The sequence below is a fragment of the Microcaecilia unicolor genome, chromosome 4 (genome assembly GCF_901765095.1).
Source record: "Microcaecilia unicolor chromosome 4, aMicUni1.1, whole genome shotgun sequence".
Lineage (NCBI taxonomy): Eukaryota > Metazoa > Chordata > Amphibia > Gymnophiona > Siphonopidae > Microcaecilia > Microcaecilia unicolor.
This window is the reverse complement of record NC_044034.1, coordinates 358,869,315-358,885,732: the sequence shown is the minus strand read 5'-3', so window position 1 is coordinate 358,885,732 and position 16,418 is coordinate 358,869,315. Positions and strand designations below refer to the sequence as shown.

Genomic DNA, 16,418 nt, shown 5'->3' with positions numbered 1-16,418 from the left:
CGCCTGCCTACTGATTTTCGCCTGTACTTGGATTACTCTCTTGCCTGCCGCCTGCCTACTGTCTGCCGCTTGTACCTGGATTACTCTCTTGACCTGCTGCCTGCCTGGCCGATACATTTATCACCCCACTTCCAGCTCCGTCCCATAAGTCCTGCAGGCCGCCTGCACCTAGGGGCTCAACCTCTGGGGAACGGCGGTCAGCGCAGGTGAAAGCCGGAGTTGTCCAGCCGCCAAGCAGAATCTGGTCTGAGTACCGGGCTCAGCATTGCTCTACTTGGTACAAGAACTCACATGTCGACAGTAAGCTGAAGCCATGAGTTCGTTGGACAAACCCGACCTGTCTAAGTTGGCCCAGGTCCTTCAGCAGCAACAGGCCCAGCTGAACCGTCTGTCCGGAGTTCTACAGGAGGTGTGTTCCAAGATGTCAACCCTTCAATCCCAATGATAGCCTCCTGTTGCGTCGTCCGGATCTGTGTTACCTACTCCAGGGTTGTGGCTTCCTGAGCCTCCCCGGTTCAACGGCACCCCTTTTGCTTGCCGAGGGTTCCTCAACCAATGTCTTATGCTGTTTGAAATGCAACCAGCAGCCTTTTCTATATCATCTCTCTACTCTCCGGATCCGCCTTGGCTTGAGCCTCTCCTCTTTGGGAGTAACGGGACCCTTTACTCACTGATCTTGGAGAGTTTCTTCGCTGCTTCTGGTTAGTTTTCGATGTGCTGGGACAGCTGTCCTCTGCAGCTGCAGAACTTCTACGAGTTCAACAAGGCAATTGTTCTGTTCGTGCTTATGCCGTTCGCTTTCGAACCCTAGTTTCAGAGGTAAGATGGAACCAAGAGGCCCTTATGGCCATTTTCTGGCAAGGACTCAATGACCGGATCAAAGATGAACTGGCCGACTGGGAACTTCCGAATGTTTTGGATGCTCTGATCACCCTCTGCGGTTTCAAGAAAGGTCACTGGAACGCTCTGCTCAGCGCTGCTCTCAGAGACCATCTCCCCAGACGCTGTGCCCTTCTTCTCCCAAAGGTGCGACAAGCTCTACTTCTGGAGTCTTTGAAGAGCCAATGGTTATTGGACAGCATTGCCTCTCTGAGAAGGAGAGGGCTCACCGTTGGGACAATCAACTTTGCCTCTACTATGGGCAGGCCAGCCACTTCCTAAGACATTGTCCGAATAAACCGGGAAATGCCATGACCCAGGGTCACTGAAGGAGGTGGCCCTGGGTCATTTGTCACCTCTTCCGGATAATCTTGTCTCTGTCCCAATTTCCTTGCGCTGGAAAGAACTCAGTATTAACACTGTGGCTTTGATCGATTCAGGAGCAGGAGGAAATTTTATTGACGCCGGTCTCCTGAACCAACTAGGAGCTTCTTCAATTCTTTGCAAACCTACTCTACAAGTGACCTCCATTCAAGGTTTAACTCTTCCCTACTTCATCACTCATGTTGCCCAGCCCTTGCAGATGCAAGTTGGAATTTTGCATAAGGAGGAAATTCAATTTATGGTGCTTCCCCGGGCCATTCATCCCGTTATTTTGGGCCTACCCTGGCTATGACTACATGCACCAAGTATCAACTGGACTATGGGTGATAATCGGCAGTTGGGGTTCTCAATGTTTCGCCACATGTCTCACACCGGTGGTGCCTTCCCCAAAGACTATTGCAGCCTCCCCGGGGGTCTTGAGCCCGGGTGATGCTTCTCTCCCCAAGGAATATCGTGATTTTCAAGACGTCTTTAATGCGCAGGAGGTGGACTCTCTTCCTCCTCATCACACTTTTGACTGCCCCATTGAGCTACTCCCAGGCAAAATGCCCCCTCGGAGCCGGCTCTATACCCTTTCTCGGGAGGAATCTAATACCATGCGGGAATATATTCAAGAAAAGCTCCGTAAAGGCTTCATCAGACCCTGTTCATCCCTGGCGGGGGCAGGGTTCTTTTTTGTTTCCAAGAAGGATGACTCATTGCGATCCTGCATTGACTACCGAGGTCTGAACGAAATAACCATCAAGAATCGGTATCCCCTTATTCCAGAACTTTTTGAACGTCTGCAAGGGGCATCTATCTTCACCAAGTTAGATCTCCGAGGGGCATACAACCTAGTCCGAATTCACCATGGGGACGAATGGAAGACCGCTTTTAATACCCATGAGGGACATTTTGAGTATTTAGTTATGCCATTTGGCCTTTGCAACGCACCTGCGGTGTTTCAGGAATTCATCAGTTTTATTTTTAAAAATCTTCTGTACTCCTCGGTCATAGTTTACTTGGATGACATCCTGGTTTTCTGTTAAGGACCATGTCCATCATATGCATATGGTCCTGCAGCGCCTCCGGAGCCACCGCCTATTCGCCAAGCTGGAGAAGTGCTTGTTTCATCAACGGTCTATCTCATTCTTGGGATATATCGTCTCCTCGAATGACCTCCAAATGGACCCCGCTAAACTCCGAGCCATCCGAGATTGGCCCATGCCTCAGGGTCTCTGGGCCTTGCAATGATTTTTGGGCTTTGCTAACTACTACCGGCAGTTCATCCATCGATATTCCATCATCACTGCCCCTCTCACCGCATTGACCAGGAAGGGGGCAGATGTGAAGAACTGGACACCGGAAGCCCTAGACGCCTTCACCACCCTTAAACGAGCTTTTCTGTCCGCCCCAGTACTCTGAAGTCCTGATGTTAAAAGACTTCGTTATGGAGGTTGATGCCTCTTCAGGGCAGGGGCTCTTCTTTCTCAAGCCTCAGAGTCTGGCAAACGTCACCCCTGTTTTTTCTTCTCTAAAAAATTTTCTCCGGTTGAACAAAATTATACCGTCTGAGGCCGGGAGCTGTTGGCCCTTAAATTGGCTTTTCAAGAATGGCGCTACCTCCTGGACGGTGCTTTGCACCCCATCACGGTAATCACAGATCACAAGAATCTCCTATGCCTTCAGGAAGCCAAAAGGTTGAACCCACAGCAGGCACACTGGTCATTATTCTTTGCCCATTTTAACTTTTGCCTGGTGTTCTGACCGGCCGAGAAAAATACGCAAGCTGATGCCCTATCCAGGGCCTTCAACCCTTCTGAAGAACCCGAACAGTGTTACCCCATGCTCAATCCTGCCTGCATTGCCTCCACAACCTTGATCTCGCCCAAATCTACGAGAACTTCCGTGCCACCTCAATCCAGGAAGAAAGTCTTCAATTGGGGACACTCCTCCACTTTTGCGGGTCACCCTGGTTTCCGTAAGACTTTTCATTTAATATCTCAGTATTATTGGTGGCCTCGCATGGCTCAAGATATCTTACATTTTGTTTCTACTTGTCCCACTTGCGCCCGGAACAAGTTCCCTCCTGGCAAGCCGTGGGGACTCCTGCAGCCTTTACCAGTTCCGCAACTCCCATGGCAGGAAATATCAATGGATTTTGTTACGGAACTCCCTGAATCCCAAGGGCACACAGTCATTTGGGTAGTGGTGGACCAATTTTCCCAGATGGCCCATTTTATCCCCATGAAGGCCCTTCTGCTGCCATCCTTGCCACGGCCTTTATCCAACACATTTTCCGCTTACATGGTCCAGGGATCATTAGTGATCGGGGCTCTCAATTCACTTCAAGGTTCTGGAGAGCCCTGTGCTCTACCTCCAAGATTACCACTCACTTTTCGTCTGCCTCCCACAGACCAACGGCCTCGTGGAACGGGTCAATCAAACTCTCAAGGCCTTCCTACGGATGTACACTAACAGTCGACAGGGAGGGGGAGAAGGGGGGACAGGGGGAGGGGGAATGCACCACCTGTAAAAAAAGACATTTCAGCACCCCCAATCATTTTGAATAGTTGGCTCCTCTGTTCACTAGAGTAGTATGTTCTGAAGTAAAGCATTTTTAGAACATGTCAAATTTTTTTTGTTTTGTTACATTTGTACCCCGCGCTTTCCCACTCATAGCAGGCTCAATGCGGCTTACATGGGGCAATGGAGGGTTAAGTGACTTGCCCAGAGTCACAAGGAGCTGCCTGTGCCTGAAGTGGGAATTGAACTCAGTTCCCCAGGACCAGAGTCCACTACCCTAACCACTAGGCCACTCCCCCTCCACGGTTGCTACTAGAAGGCAGGCTTCTGCTTCTGTGAGACTGACATCCTGCACGTGCAGGACGTCAGACTCACAGAAACAGAAGCCTGTGCAGCCTAGTGGAATAGCAACATTCCATGTAGAATCTCCAATAGTAGCAACATTCCATGTAGAATCTCCAATAGTATCTATTTTATTTTTGTTACATTTGTACCCTGCGCTTTCCCACTCATGGCAGGCTCAATGCGGCTTACATGGGGCAATGGAGGGTTAAGTGACTTGCCCAGAGTCACAAGGAGCTGCCTGTGCCGGGAATCGAACTCAGTTCCTCAGTTCCCCAGGACCAAAGTCCACCACCCTAACCATTAGGCCACTCCTCCACTGTTGCTACTATTTGAGATTCTACATGGAATGTTGCTATTCCACTAGCAACATTCCATGTAGAAGTCGGCCCTTGCAGATCAGCAATGTGGCCGCGCAGGCTTCTGCTTCTGTGAGTCTGACGTCCTGCATGTACGTGCAGGACGTCAGACTCACAGAAACAGAAGCCTGCGCAGCCTTCTACATGGAATGTTGCTAGTGGAATAGCAACATTCCATGTAGAATCTCCAATAGTAGCAACATTCCATGTAGAATCTCCAATAGTATCTATTTTATTTTTGTTACATTTGTACCCTGCGCTTTCCCACTCATGGCAGGCTCAATGCGGCTTACATGGGGCAATGGAGGGTTAAGTGACTTGCCCAGAGTCACAAGGAGCTGCCTGTGCCTGAAGTGGGAATCCAACTCAGTTCCTCAGTTCCCTAGGACCAAAGTCCACCCCCCTAACCACTAGGCCACTGCCTCATTTGAGGAGGAAGAGGTGTAGTTGCCTGAAACTTGAATCAAAAACTGTTTAAATCTTATTCAGGGAAATACAAGTACACAACGATTCCCCCCTCCCAGGCTGCTGCTATACCCAAAACATGCCCAGCGTCCATATTTTGCACCCCAAAGTAACTTTTAACCTGACAGTAGGAGGTAATGCCAAGTTCAAAGCAGTTGCCGTGTTAAATCTGTGCTTCTCGTCCACTTTCCCCACTTTGGATGCTGGTTAAGATTTCCTCAGAGTGCACACTAATGCCAGTTAAAGCCTGAATTTCTACTTCTGTTTCAGCTGCTCGGACTGGTTGGTTACCACCTCCACCACCTGCCCTGCCCCCGAGACCTTCTGCATCGCAGGTAGGGAAATAAAACGCCAATCTAAATACTGAAATGGAGGAAAAAAACAAAAAAAAATCAAATTGCAAGTACTCTAGGGGGTATTCCATAAGGGCCGCCCAAATTTGGATTCTTAAATGCAGAGTGTTGAGCATGAGTTCTATTAACAGCAATTGGATGCTCAGATTCCATTATAGAATAGAGCATAAGATGGCAGTGGGGTAGCCACGAGTGGGCCCGGGTGGGCGGGGCTCACCCAGTTTCACTTCAGGCCCACCCACTGGCGACACACATTGTTGGTGTAGCTGGCAGGGATCCCTGGACCCCTCCAGCTGAAGAGTCCTTTCTGCCAGGAGTTCCCCGAGCAATCTCAATCCAGCAGCAGTCAGCAGCATTTTTCCAGCTACTGATGCCTGCACTGCCCCCCCCCCCCCCCCACTTCTTGTGCACGCTCAGTTCAATTGGCACCACTGCACATGCGTGCACGGGGTTGCTGGTTGAGCTGAGCATGTGCGAGGGGGGGGGGCAGTTCCGGTGTTGGCGGCAGGATACACGTTGGTGACTGGCATGGGGATGAGACTTATTTGGCCTCAGGGGACTTGAGAAGACTCTTCAGCTGGTGGGGCCCAGAGATCCCCCCAACCAAGGTATTTATCTTTATGGGGGGGGGGGGGGGAAGAGAGGAAAGTCCACCCAGTCCTCCACTATTTTCCATTATTGGCCGAGGACGCCCATCTCTTAACCACGCCCCCGTCCCGCCTTCGCAACGCTACCACCATGCCCCCGTGAACTTTGGTCGTCCCCGCGACAGAAAGCAGTTGAGGATGCCCAAAAATTGGCTTTCGATTATGCCGATTTGGGCGACCCTGAGAGAAGGACGCCCATCTCCCGATTTGTGTCGAGAAATGGGCGCCCTTCTCTTTCGATTATGCCCCTGTTAGGGGTGAAATCTATAAATGATGCCTAAAAAAATCGGCACTGAAAAAACCCTGCTTAAGCGCTATTCTATAAGTCGCGTCTAAAGTTCATTGCAGTTTATAGAATAACGCTTAAGCGGAGAGGTTGCGCGTAAATTTAGGCACCACCATTTGTAACAATGGAAATGTTAGTATTCTGTAACAGCAATTACAGTCGTAATTACCGATAATTTGCACTTAACACACAGTATCCTGGTGCATCATTTTGGCTACCTGTAGAGAATTTCCCGCTATGAGGGTTGCGTACTAAAGGCTAGATTCTATATATCGCGCCTGAAAAAAAATTGGCGCCGAATGCAAATATGCCTCGGCGTATTCTATAAAGTATGGCTACATTTAGGCATACTTTTTAGAATACACCTAAATTTCCACATGGTTTATAGAATACGCCGAGCGCCAATCCGTACAACTAAAGTTAGTCGCGGGCAGTTACGCCAATTAGGAACAAACACCACTGCCTAAATTAGGCGCGGACTGGGTGTATTCTATAACAACGGGCATAGATTTGAGAAATACCCACATCCCGCCTATTCCATGCCCATGACCACACCCCTGTTGAACTATGTCTTAGAATTTGCACACATCACATTACAGGATATGCTTAGTCAGTTGTGTGCTTAAATTCTAATTAAAGCCAATTAGTGTAGCTTGTTAATTGGCAATTATCTACACTGATTGGCTTGTTAACGAATTAAGTTGCACATGCAAATCCAGTACACAACCGGATTTGTACGCACAATGTAAGTTGCGCTATATAGAATCCAGGGATAAGCTTATAGAATACTGCTTTGCACCCAACCAGAGCAGAGCGATCTGCTGCTGCCTGCAGCGCTTTCACATGGAGGTGAGAGGCACTGTCAGGTCAGTGCAGGGGAGAGGGAGCGGCGGCGAGGAGGGTAGCTGGAAATCTCGCCCGTTTTAACGGGCTTAACAGCTAGTTATAAAATAAAGAGTCTAGTGTATACAGCACCTTGTACATCCCACAACAGTTAACAACGAGCTAATCCCGCTCTGATGATATGAATGCAGCCGGACAAGCAGGTGACCTACAAAATACATATGAATTACTTTTCTGTTTTCATGTGCCGCAGGTTTCCCATTACACCACCCCCACAGAGCAGCTCGTCCAACACAAACCGGCCCTCCAGCAGCCCAGCTTTGCAGATTTTGGGATCGAAGAGCAGGTACTGTACTGAGCAAACGCTAAAAAGCTCAAAATCAGTGACTCCCGTTTCTAAGACTGAACTATGAACAACTGTGTCTTGTCCAAAGCAGGCGTGCGTTTATTTAAACTTAAAATATACTGTGTTTCAAATATTAATCAAACGGGAAAACACAAGAAAACTAAGAAACGTACAGTTAGAATATGAAGCTTGGGCGTCCTGGCAGGGAATAAAATTACTGCCTCAGCAGAGCCTTTCTGCCAGCCACCACGGAAAGGGCGGGTGAGACAGGAGTTCACTTTGTTAGAACAAAAAAAAGGTCAAAGGATGTTATCGGGCGGAAGGTATTTCTAAGTTATCTTCAGCGTCAATCTTTCCCGCTAAATAGTTCAGCTGTAAATGTGGCATATCAGACTTTGTTTGGACAAAGGCAGAAACCAGTAAAGATAGGGGAACAAAAGTGAACTGCTATTACACTAAAGATTAGATTAAACGTGCTTTATGAAAACTGAGCTTCTGGGCTGTGTTATCAGTTCTGCTGCTTCCGGCTTTTACCGTACAGGGCATCCAGCCGCTTTCTTTCACAGCAGGTTGAAATGCTTTCTGATTTGTTTTCAAAGACATTGAAGTAGAGAGGAGCGATCTAGTGTTTTTGGATATATATCAAGGGACGTGTCATTCTGAAGAATGGGTTCAGGATTCCTCTCGCCGTGTGGTTTTATTTATTTGGATTTCGCTCACACCTTTTTCAGTAGTAGCTCAAGGTGAGTTATATTCAGGCAGGGGCGTAGCCAGACCTCGGCGGGAGGGGGGGGCCAGAGCCCGAGGTGGGGGGGCACAGTTTAGCCCACCGCCGACCCCCCTGCCGCCACCCCTCCCCCATCGTCGCTGCTGCCGCCAGGTACCTTTGCTGGTGGGGGTCCCCAACCCCCACCAGCCCAAAGTCTTTTTCAGTGCTGGTCTCCGGCGCTTTCGCTGATCTGTTTCTGTGAGTCCTGACTCCTGACGTCCTGCAGGTCAGGACTCACAGAAAAAGATCAGCGAACGTGCCGGAGACCGGCACTGAAAAAGACTTCGGCTGGCGGAGGTTGGGGACCCCTGTTAGCAAAGGTACCTGGCGGGGGAGGGTGGGCAGCGGTGGAAGGGGGGTTGAAATTGGCAGGGGAGGGTCGACAGCGGGTGGGGGTGGGGGGGGGGGTTGAAAGTAGAGTGGGCCAGGGCTAAATCTGTTGGGGCCCATGCCCCTGTGGCCCCACCTAGCTACGCCCCTGTGTTCAGGTACACTAGATATTCCCCTGACCTTGGAGGGCTCACAATCAAGCTCATTTTCAAAGCACTTAGCCTCCCAAAGTTCCATAGAAACCTATGGAACTTAGCCTCCCAAAGTGCTTTGAAAATATGCCTCAATGTAACTTTTGTACCTGAGGCAGTGGAGCAAGTCACTCTGTTTCCCTGGGCCTCAAAACCCAGTTAATAACAAGGAAGTCAGTGTTTATCTGTGCCATGAATTTTGAAGCCTCTAAATTAGACAGTTTCAAATACTGTCCATTTAGGCAATGCCACTGTATATCCACTAGAACTTGAATTGTTCATATTAGGCGATTCAAGTTATACCTGCTGTTTTATGGCTCTCTTGGCCACCTATTTTATATATCACCACTTATATTCGAGGTCTTTGATCATTTTTAAGTTGGGGCCACTTTGACACCAAAAGGGTGAAGGAGAGGTGACAAATAATCTTTCCATATGAAGCCACAATACAGACCAATAAGCACCAGTGACATTCGTCCCCATCAATCTGTGTCTCTCTCAAATGCCCCCCTCTCTTACTTCGGTTTATGCTACCAGTCTCTCTTTCTCCCCTCCCAGGTGCTTCTTCACCCTGCAACAAATTCTTGAAGTGCCTTCCCTACAGATTTTGCTTATATCTTTGGTTATATCAAAAATTGATGACTGTAATTCCCTTTACCATGGTCTACCGTGTACCCTACTCAGGAAACTTCAATTAATTCAGCACACCATGTCAAATTATGCCTTAACAAGAAAAAGTTCAACCAGGCCCACCCCCCCCCCCCCAAATCTCTGAGTACTGGGTTCCCATTTCTTCTCCCATTGCCTTCAGATCTGTAATCATTACACATCAAGTCATGCACATTGGGTCGTCTGCCTTTCTCTTTAGTTTTCTCTTTCCATATGTTCTCCTCGTACCCTTCGCTCCTCCGGTCAACCTCTTCTTACAGTGGTTTTGTTTTGCTACATCTGGCTTGATACCACTTGTCACTCCTGCTTCACCGTTGTTACCTCGTCCCTTTAGAGCTCACTCCCAGCCCCCTCCCCCGGGGATGAATTATCTTACCAGAAATTTAAAATGGCTCTTAAGATTCGCCTCTTCAAGCAAGCATTTCCCATAACCCAGTGGTTCCCAAACTTTTTCGGTTCACGGCACCCTTAGTGTCCAAGCAATTTTTGGGGGCTCCACCCCCCAACCACCACATAGGTCCTTTCCCTGCAGCCCCCTCCTCTCACTCCAACACACCTCTGCTCCCTGAAAGTTCAGCACATCTCTCCATTCCCTGCAGACCCCCTATTCCCAGAAAGTCCAGCACACCCCTGCCTTCTCCAAATCCAGCATCGCTCGTTACCTTACCTTCTGCAGAGCCAGGATCACTGCTGCTTCCTTCCCCTTCCCCCTCTGCCACTGCATTTTCAGGCTGTCCGTGATTCACACAGGCATTCCCTCCAGGGCCTTCCCTCTGCTGCATCCTTTCTCTCTGATGCAACTTCCTGTTACGAGGGCCGGACACGGCAGAGGGAAGTCTCCAGAGTGCCGGTGTGAATTGCGGAGGGCTCGAAAATGTAAGCTTCAAGCACTGCTGCGGCGGCGGGGGAAGAAGGAGGATGCGACAGATTCCGGACTAGTGGGAGGGGAAAGCGGGGAGAGAGGGAGGCCAGGATTTGCCACAGCGCACAGTTTGGGAACTGCTGCCATAACTTGATTTATTTTTTTAATCTTTCCAAATTTTATACTTCTTGTCACAGCACATCTTTGCGTTGGCCTACACCTGCCTTCTCTTCATCCTCTTCCTATATAATAATTCTCACCTCCAACGTTCGAATGTGCCTGGGACCGTGCCTCCCTCAGAGGTGGTCTGCTAGGCAGGCACGCACTGACGTCAGTGACGGCTGATACCAAAGCAAGGGGAGGAGTACCTACTCCTCTCCCTGTCTGGGAATCAGCTGTCATTGCGCCGCTCCCTGCCACTTCAGAGCAAGTGGCAGGGAGCGGGGCAACACAGACCCCCCCCCCCCTCGCCCACCGAGTTCCACACTCTGCCCTCCCTCCGATTACAACAACGCAGAGGAACTTGAACACAAAATCACTGAAGAAGCAACACCGTGAAGGCCAGCACAGCACTTCGGCTGACGGGGGTTGGGGTCCCCCGTCAGCACAGGTACTGGACGGCGGCGAGGGACAGTTTTCGCCGAGAAGGGGGGTCGACAGGGTCGCGGAAGGGGGGGGGGGTGAAAACGGAGGGAGGGCAGAGTCTGGAACAGCAAAGGAGGGTGGGGATGGCCTTGCTAGCGCCCATTTCCTTCCCTTTTGAAACGGGCATTTTTTACTAGTAATTCTATAAAAGTCGCCACAAATTGCATACACAAAGTTTGGTTCGTGCCCAATTTGCACTCATAACGTACTTGAATAGTGTGCCAATAATTGGCTTTTTAACAAGTAATTATTACTGGCTCTAATTGAAATCAATTAACATGTACATGCGTAAATTTAGGAACGTGATCCATGCCTACATTTTATGTGTGTCCTGGAAAAGGGGGCACAGAAATAGGAGGGTCATGGGCATTTCAGGGCAGAGTGTAACATAGTAAATGACGGCAGATAAAGACCTGTATGGTCCATCCAGTCTGCCCAACAAGATAAACTCATTTTACATGGTATGTGATACTTTATATGTATACCCGAGTTTGATTTGTCCTTGCCATTCTCAGGGTACAGACCATAGAAGTCTGCCCAGCACTGTTCTTGTACTAAAAGTTCTGAAGATTCTGGAATCCTAAAGAGTTACAAGATTCCAGAATCCCAATTAGTAGCAACATTCCATGTAGAACCCCAAAGAGTAACATGGTAACATAGTAAATGACAGCAGATAAAGACCTGAACGGTCCATCCAGTCTGCCCAACAAGATAAACTCATTTTACATGGTATGTGTTACTTTATATGTATACCCGAGTTTGATTTGTCCTTGCCTTTCTCAGGGCACAGACCGTAGAAGTCTGCCCAGCACTGTTCCTTTACTAAAAGTTCTGAAGATTCTGGAATCCTAACGAGTTACAAGATTCCGGAATCCCAATTAGTAGCAACATTCCATGTAGAACCCCAAAGAGTAACATAGTAAATGACGGCAGATAAAGACCTGAACAGTCCATCCAGTCTGCCCAACAAGATAAACTCATTTTACATGGTATGTGTTACTTTATATGTATACTCGAGTTTGATTTGTCCTTGCCTTTCTCAGGGCACAGACCGTAGAAGTCTGCCCAACACTGTTCTTGTACTAAAAGTTCTGAAGATTCTGGAATCCTAAAGAGTTACAAGATTCCGGAATCCCAATTAGTAGCAACATTCCATGTAGAAACCCCAAAGAGTAACATAGAGGGGCATAATCGAACGGGGACGCCCATCTGTAAGGACGGCCCGGCGAAGGGGCGAGGAAACCCGTATTATCGAAACAAGATGGGTGGCCATCTTTCATTTCGATAATACGGTCGGGGACGCCCAAATCTTGAAATTTAGGTCAACCTTAGAGATGGGCGACCTCGGTTTTCGCCGATAATGGAAACCGAGGCTGGCCATCTCAAAAACAACCAAATCCAAGCCATTTGGTCGTGGGAGGAGCCAGCATTCGTAGTGCACTGATCCCCCCCTCACATGCCAGGACACCAACCGGGCACCCTAGGGGGCACATCAGCAATCTCTGTAAAGTTCGTAGGAAATGGGATGTAAATGGTGACATCGTCTGCATATATAAATGGATGAAGGCCAAGTTTTGAAAGAGCTGCAGCCAGGGGAATCAGCATTACACTGAATAGGGTTGGAGAGAGCAGCGAGCCTTGGGGCACTCCACAAATCTGGTGCCATGGAGAGGATAACTGTGAGCCAGTCTTCACCTGGTAGGTCCTGGTGGTTAGGGAGCTGGCTAGCCAGGATAAGACATTCCCACTGACGCCAAAGTGATCGAGAAGCCTCAGCAGGATTGAATGGTCTACCATGTCAAAAGCGCTTGATAAGTCAAATTGGAGTAATACAATGCTTCTTCCTATTGCGATTTCTTGTTTGAAGCTTGTAAGGAGTGTAACCAGCACTGTTTCTGTGCTGTGAAGGGCACGAATGCCAGATTGCGATGCATGAAATATGGAGTACCCGTCCAGATACTCAGTGAGTTACTTATGCTCTCCATAAATTTAACAAATAGCGGTATTGATGCAATAGGGCGATAGTGCCAATCTAACTAACTATCTTTTTTGGCATCTTTTGGGACCGGGGTGAGTGGTATGTTCCCATGGGTGTCAGGGAAAAATCCGTTACCTAGCATGAAGTTCAGGTGCTTTGTGAGATCAGTTATGAAGCAAGCGGGAGCATTTTTAAGCAGATAGTTTGGGCAGGTGTCCAGGTAGCAGAACTTACTGGAAAATCTGTGGATCTCCTGTGTGATGGCATTGACAGTAAGCGTGGAAAAGCGTGACCTATAAGTGCATTCACTCTGCAGCTCCTCAGTATCTCTCCACTCTCATCTCTCCCTACGTTCCGCCCCGGGAACTCCGTTCACTGGGTAAATCTCTCTTATCTGCACCCTTCTCCTCCACCGCTAACTCCAGACTCCGTTCCTTTTATCTTGCTGCACCATATGCCTGGAATAGACTTCCTGAACCGATACGTCAAGCTCCATCTCTGGCCGTCTTCAAATCTAAGCTAAAAGCCCACCTTTTTGATGCAGCTTTTAACTCTTAACCCTTATTCACTTGTTCATAACCCTTATTTTATCATCCTCCTTTTAATATTCCCTTATCTCTTGTTTGTCCTGTTTGTCCTAATTAGATTGTAAGCTCTGTCAAGCAGACTGTCTCTTCATGTTCAAGTGTACAGCGCTGCGTACATCTAGTAGCGCTTTAGAAATGATAAGTAGTAGTAGTAGGTTAAGTGACTTGCCCAGAGTCACAAGGAGCTGCAGTGGGAATTTAACCCAGTTCCCCAGGATCAAAGTCCGCTGCGTTAACTGCTAGGCTACTCCGTCACTCAGCCACAATGAACTTGTGCTTGCATGGGATAATGTGGGATATAAATGTCAAGAAATAAATGAACCCTCATACAGTTTCCTGGGGAAGTTTTCCTCACATTTAACCCCCCATATTTTACTGTACTGAGGCCACAGACCAGAGACCCCTCCATAACCCAATCTGTCTGCACCTGGAGCGAATTAATGGACAGTTCAGTAGTGTGAAGGCCGGCTCACCCGCCTCCTTTCTGCCTCCACAATTCACTGAGACTTTTGAAATGTTGTACAGCATACCATGAATGCTGGATAACCCTTTCCCTCTTCTGTACTAAACCTTCTCTTCCCCCCCTCTCCCCCCCACCATTATTGTGCAGCTGTTGCAAACATTTCAGATACCGTTTTATCAATACGTTAAGGCCAGAAAGATTCCTCCTGCTTTTTTTGGGGTTTCCAGCTCAATCCGTACCAGACTCTCCAGCGCCATGAGTCTTCACGTAAACTTAGCAAGATTTTTTTTCCCTCCATGTTTAGTAATAAAAGTTGCTTTATTAGCATGCTTTGACCATCATCCATCTGTCTGTCTGTGACCTGATATCCCCTGCCAGTATCACAAAACAGCTGTTCTTTTGATTTGTGGCATCTAAGAACGGTAGTTTCGGAGTCTGGTATCTTCAGCTTTTGGTGGGATAAATTTAGTGCAGGAAATGTAGAGAGGCAGGCGAGATGCATTCCACCCGACATACCAGAGAGACAGACGCTGGGACCCTGCGCGAGCTGAAAAGTGATGCCACTGCTGTCACAGCAACGGGGACGCTACAGCACTGGATGAGGGGGAAACATCGCTGGGACATGGCCACATGGCAAAATACATTCCGCCAACAAAACAGCAGGACAGACACACACAGCAGCACTGGGGGTACTGAGGTGAAGGGACAGAAAGTGGTAGAAGCAGAACACCACTCTACACGTAGGGAGTAATTTTATTTACCTCCCCCCTCCTTCCTGCCCAGTCAGATATCACAGTGACAGTCCTCGGCTAGATCCCAAGGCTGCAGCTCCCTCCAGATCCAGTATACATGCACTGGTCCCTGCATCTCAAAAAAGATATAGTGGAATTAGAAAAGGTGCAGAGAAGGGCGACTAAAATGATAAAGGGGATGGGACCACTTCCCTATGAGAAAAGGTTGACGCGTCTAGGGCTCTTCGGTTTGGAGGGGGAGATATGATAGAGGTCTATAAAATAATGAGTGAAGCGGAATGGGTAGACGTGAATCGTTTGTTTACTCTTTTGAAAAATATTAGTACTAGGGGGCATGCAATGAAGCTACAAAGTAGTACATTTAATACGAATCGGAGAAAATATTTCTTCACTCGATGTGTAATTAAACTCTGGAATTCATTGCCAGAGAATGTGGTAAAGGCGGTTAGCTTAGCGTGGTTTCAAAAAAGGCCTGGACAGCTTCCTAAAGGAAAAGTCCATAGACTGTTATTAAATTGACTTGGGGAAAATCCACTGCTTATTTCTGGGATAGGCAGCATGAAATGTATTGAACTTTTTTGGGATCTTGCCAGGTATTTGTGATCTGGATTGACCAATGTTGGAAACGGGATGCTGGGCTTGATGGGCCTTTGGTCTGTCCCAGTGTGGCAATACTTATGTACTTGAGATTCTGAATGGAATCTTGCTACTCTTTGGGGTTCTACATGGAACGTTGTTGCACTTTGAAATTCTGCATGGAATCTCGTTATTCTTTAGAATTCTAGAATCTTGCTACGCTTTGGGCTTCTGCCAGGTACTTGTGACCTGGATTGGCCACTGTTGGATGCTGGGCTTGATGGACCTTTGGTCTGTCCCAGTGTGGCAATACTTATGTACTGTGGCAGCACCATCAGTGGTTAGTGCTCACTTGCCTAGGGGATGTGGAGTGGAGTAGCCTAGTGGTTAGTGCAGTGGACTTTGATCCTGGGGAACTGGGTTCGATTCCCACGGCAGCTCCTTGTGACTCTGGGCAAGTCACTTAACCCTCCATTGCCCCTGGTACAAAATAAGTACCTGAATATATGTTAACCACTTTGAATGTAGTTGCAAAATACCACAGAAAGGCGGTATATCCAGTCCCATTTCCTCTTCTCTTCTGCATCTCTGGGGCCCTGGCCAGCACAAAAAGGATAATTTGGAGGGTTTTTTTGTGTTGGGGGGGGGGGGGGGGGAAGGAGTGGTTCTACTTTAGTAGTAAAATGGCCCTCACTACTCTCCAGATTTAATGTACTACTACTACTACTAACTAACATTTCTAAAGCGCTACTAGGGTTACGCAGCGCTGTACAATTTAAACATAGAAGGACAGTCCCTGCTCAAAGGAGCTTGCAATCTAAAAGACAAGAGAACAATCTAAAGACAAGTGAACAATCTAGAGGACAAGTGAACAGTTAATCTGATAGGGTGGATAGATTGGGGTATTTTATATTTCTCGAGCGGTTAGGCGCCGAAGGCAGCCTTGAAGAGGTGAGTTTTAAGCAGAGATTTGAAGATGGGTAGGGAGGGGGCATGGCGTATGGGTAAAGGAAGATTGTTCCAGGCATAGGGTGAGGCAAGGCAGAATGAGCGGAGCCTGGAGTTGGCAGTGGTGGAGAAGGGTACTGAAAGAAGGGCTTTGTCCTGTGAGCGGAGGTTACGGGCGGGAACATAGGGAGAGATGAGGGTGGAGAGGTAGTGAGGAGCTGCAGACTGAGTGCATTTGT

The 16,418-nt window shown here is 48.3% G+C and overlaps 1 protein-coding gene across 2 annotated transcripts in view; it reads left to right on the top strand.

Moving 5' to 3' along the window:
- REPS2 (RALBP1 associated Eps domain containing 2) overlaps nt 1-16,418 on the top strand; it is a 198,940-nt gene that overhangs the window by 152,106 nt on the left and 30,416 nt on the right. For both annotated transcript variants that reach the window (XM_030202300.1, XM_030202299.1), the window contains exons 15-16: nt 5,205-5,269; nt 7,317-7,409. In XM_030202300.1, coding sequence (XP_030058160.1) covers nt 5,205-5,269; nt 7,317-7,409 — 158 coding nt within the window. The remainder of the gene's footprint in view (nt 1-5,204; nt 5,270-7,316; nt 7,410-16,418) is intronic.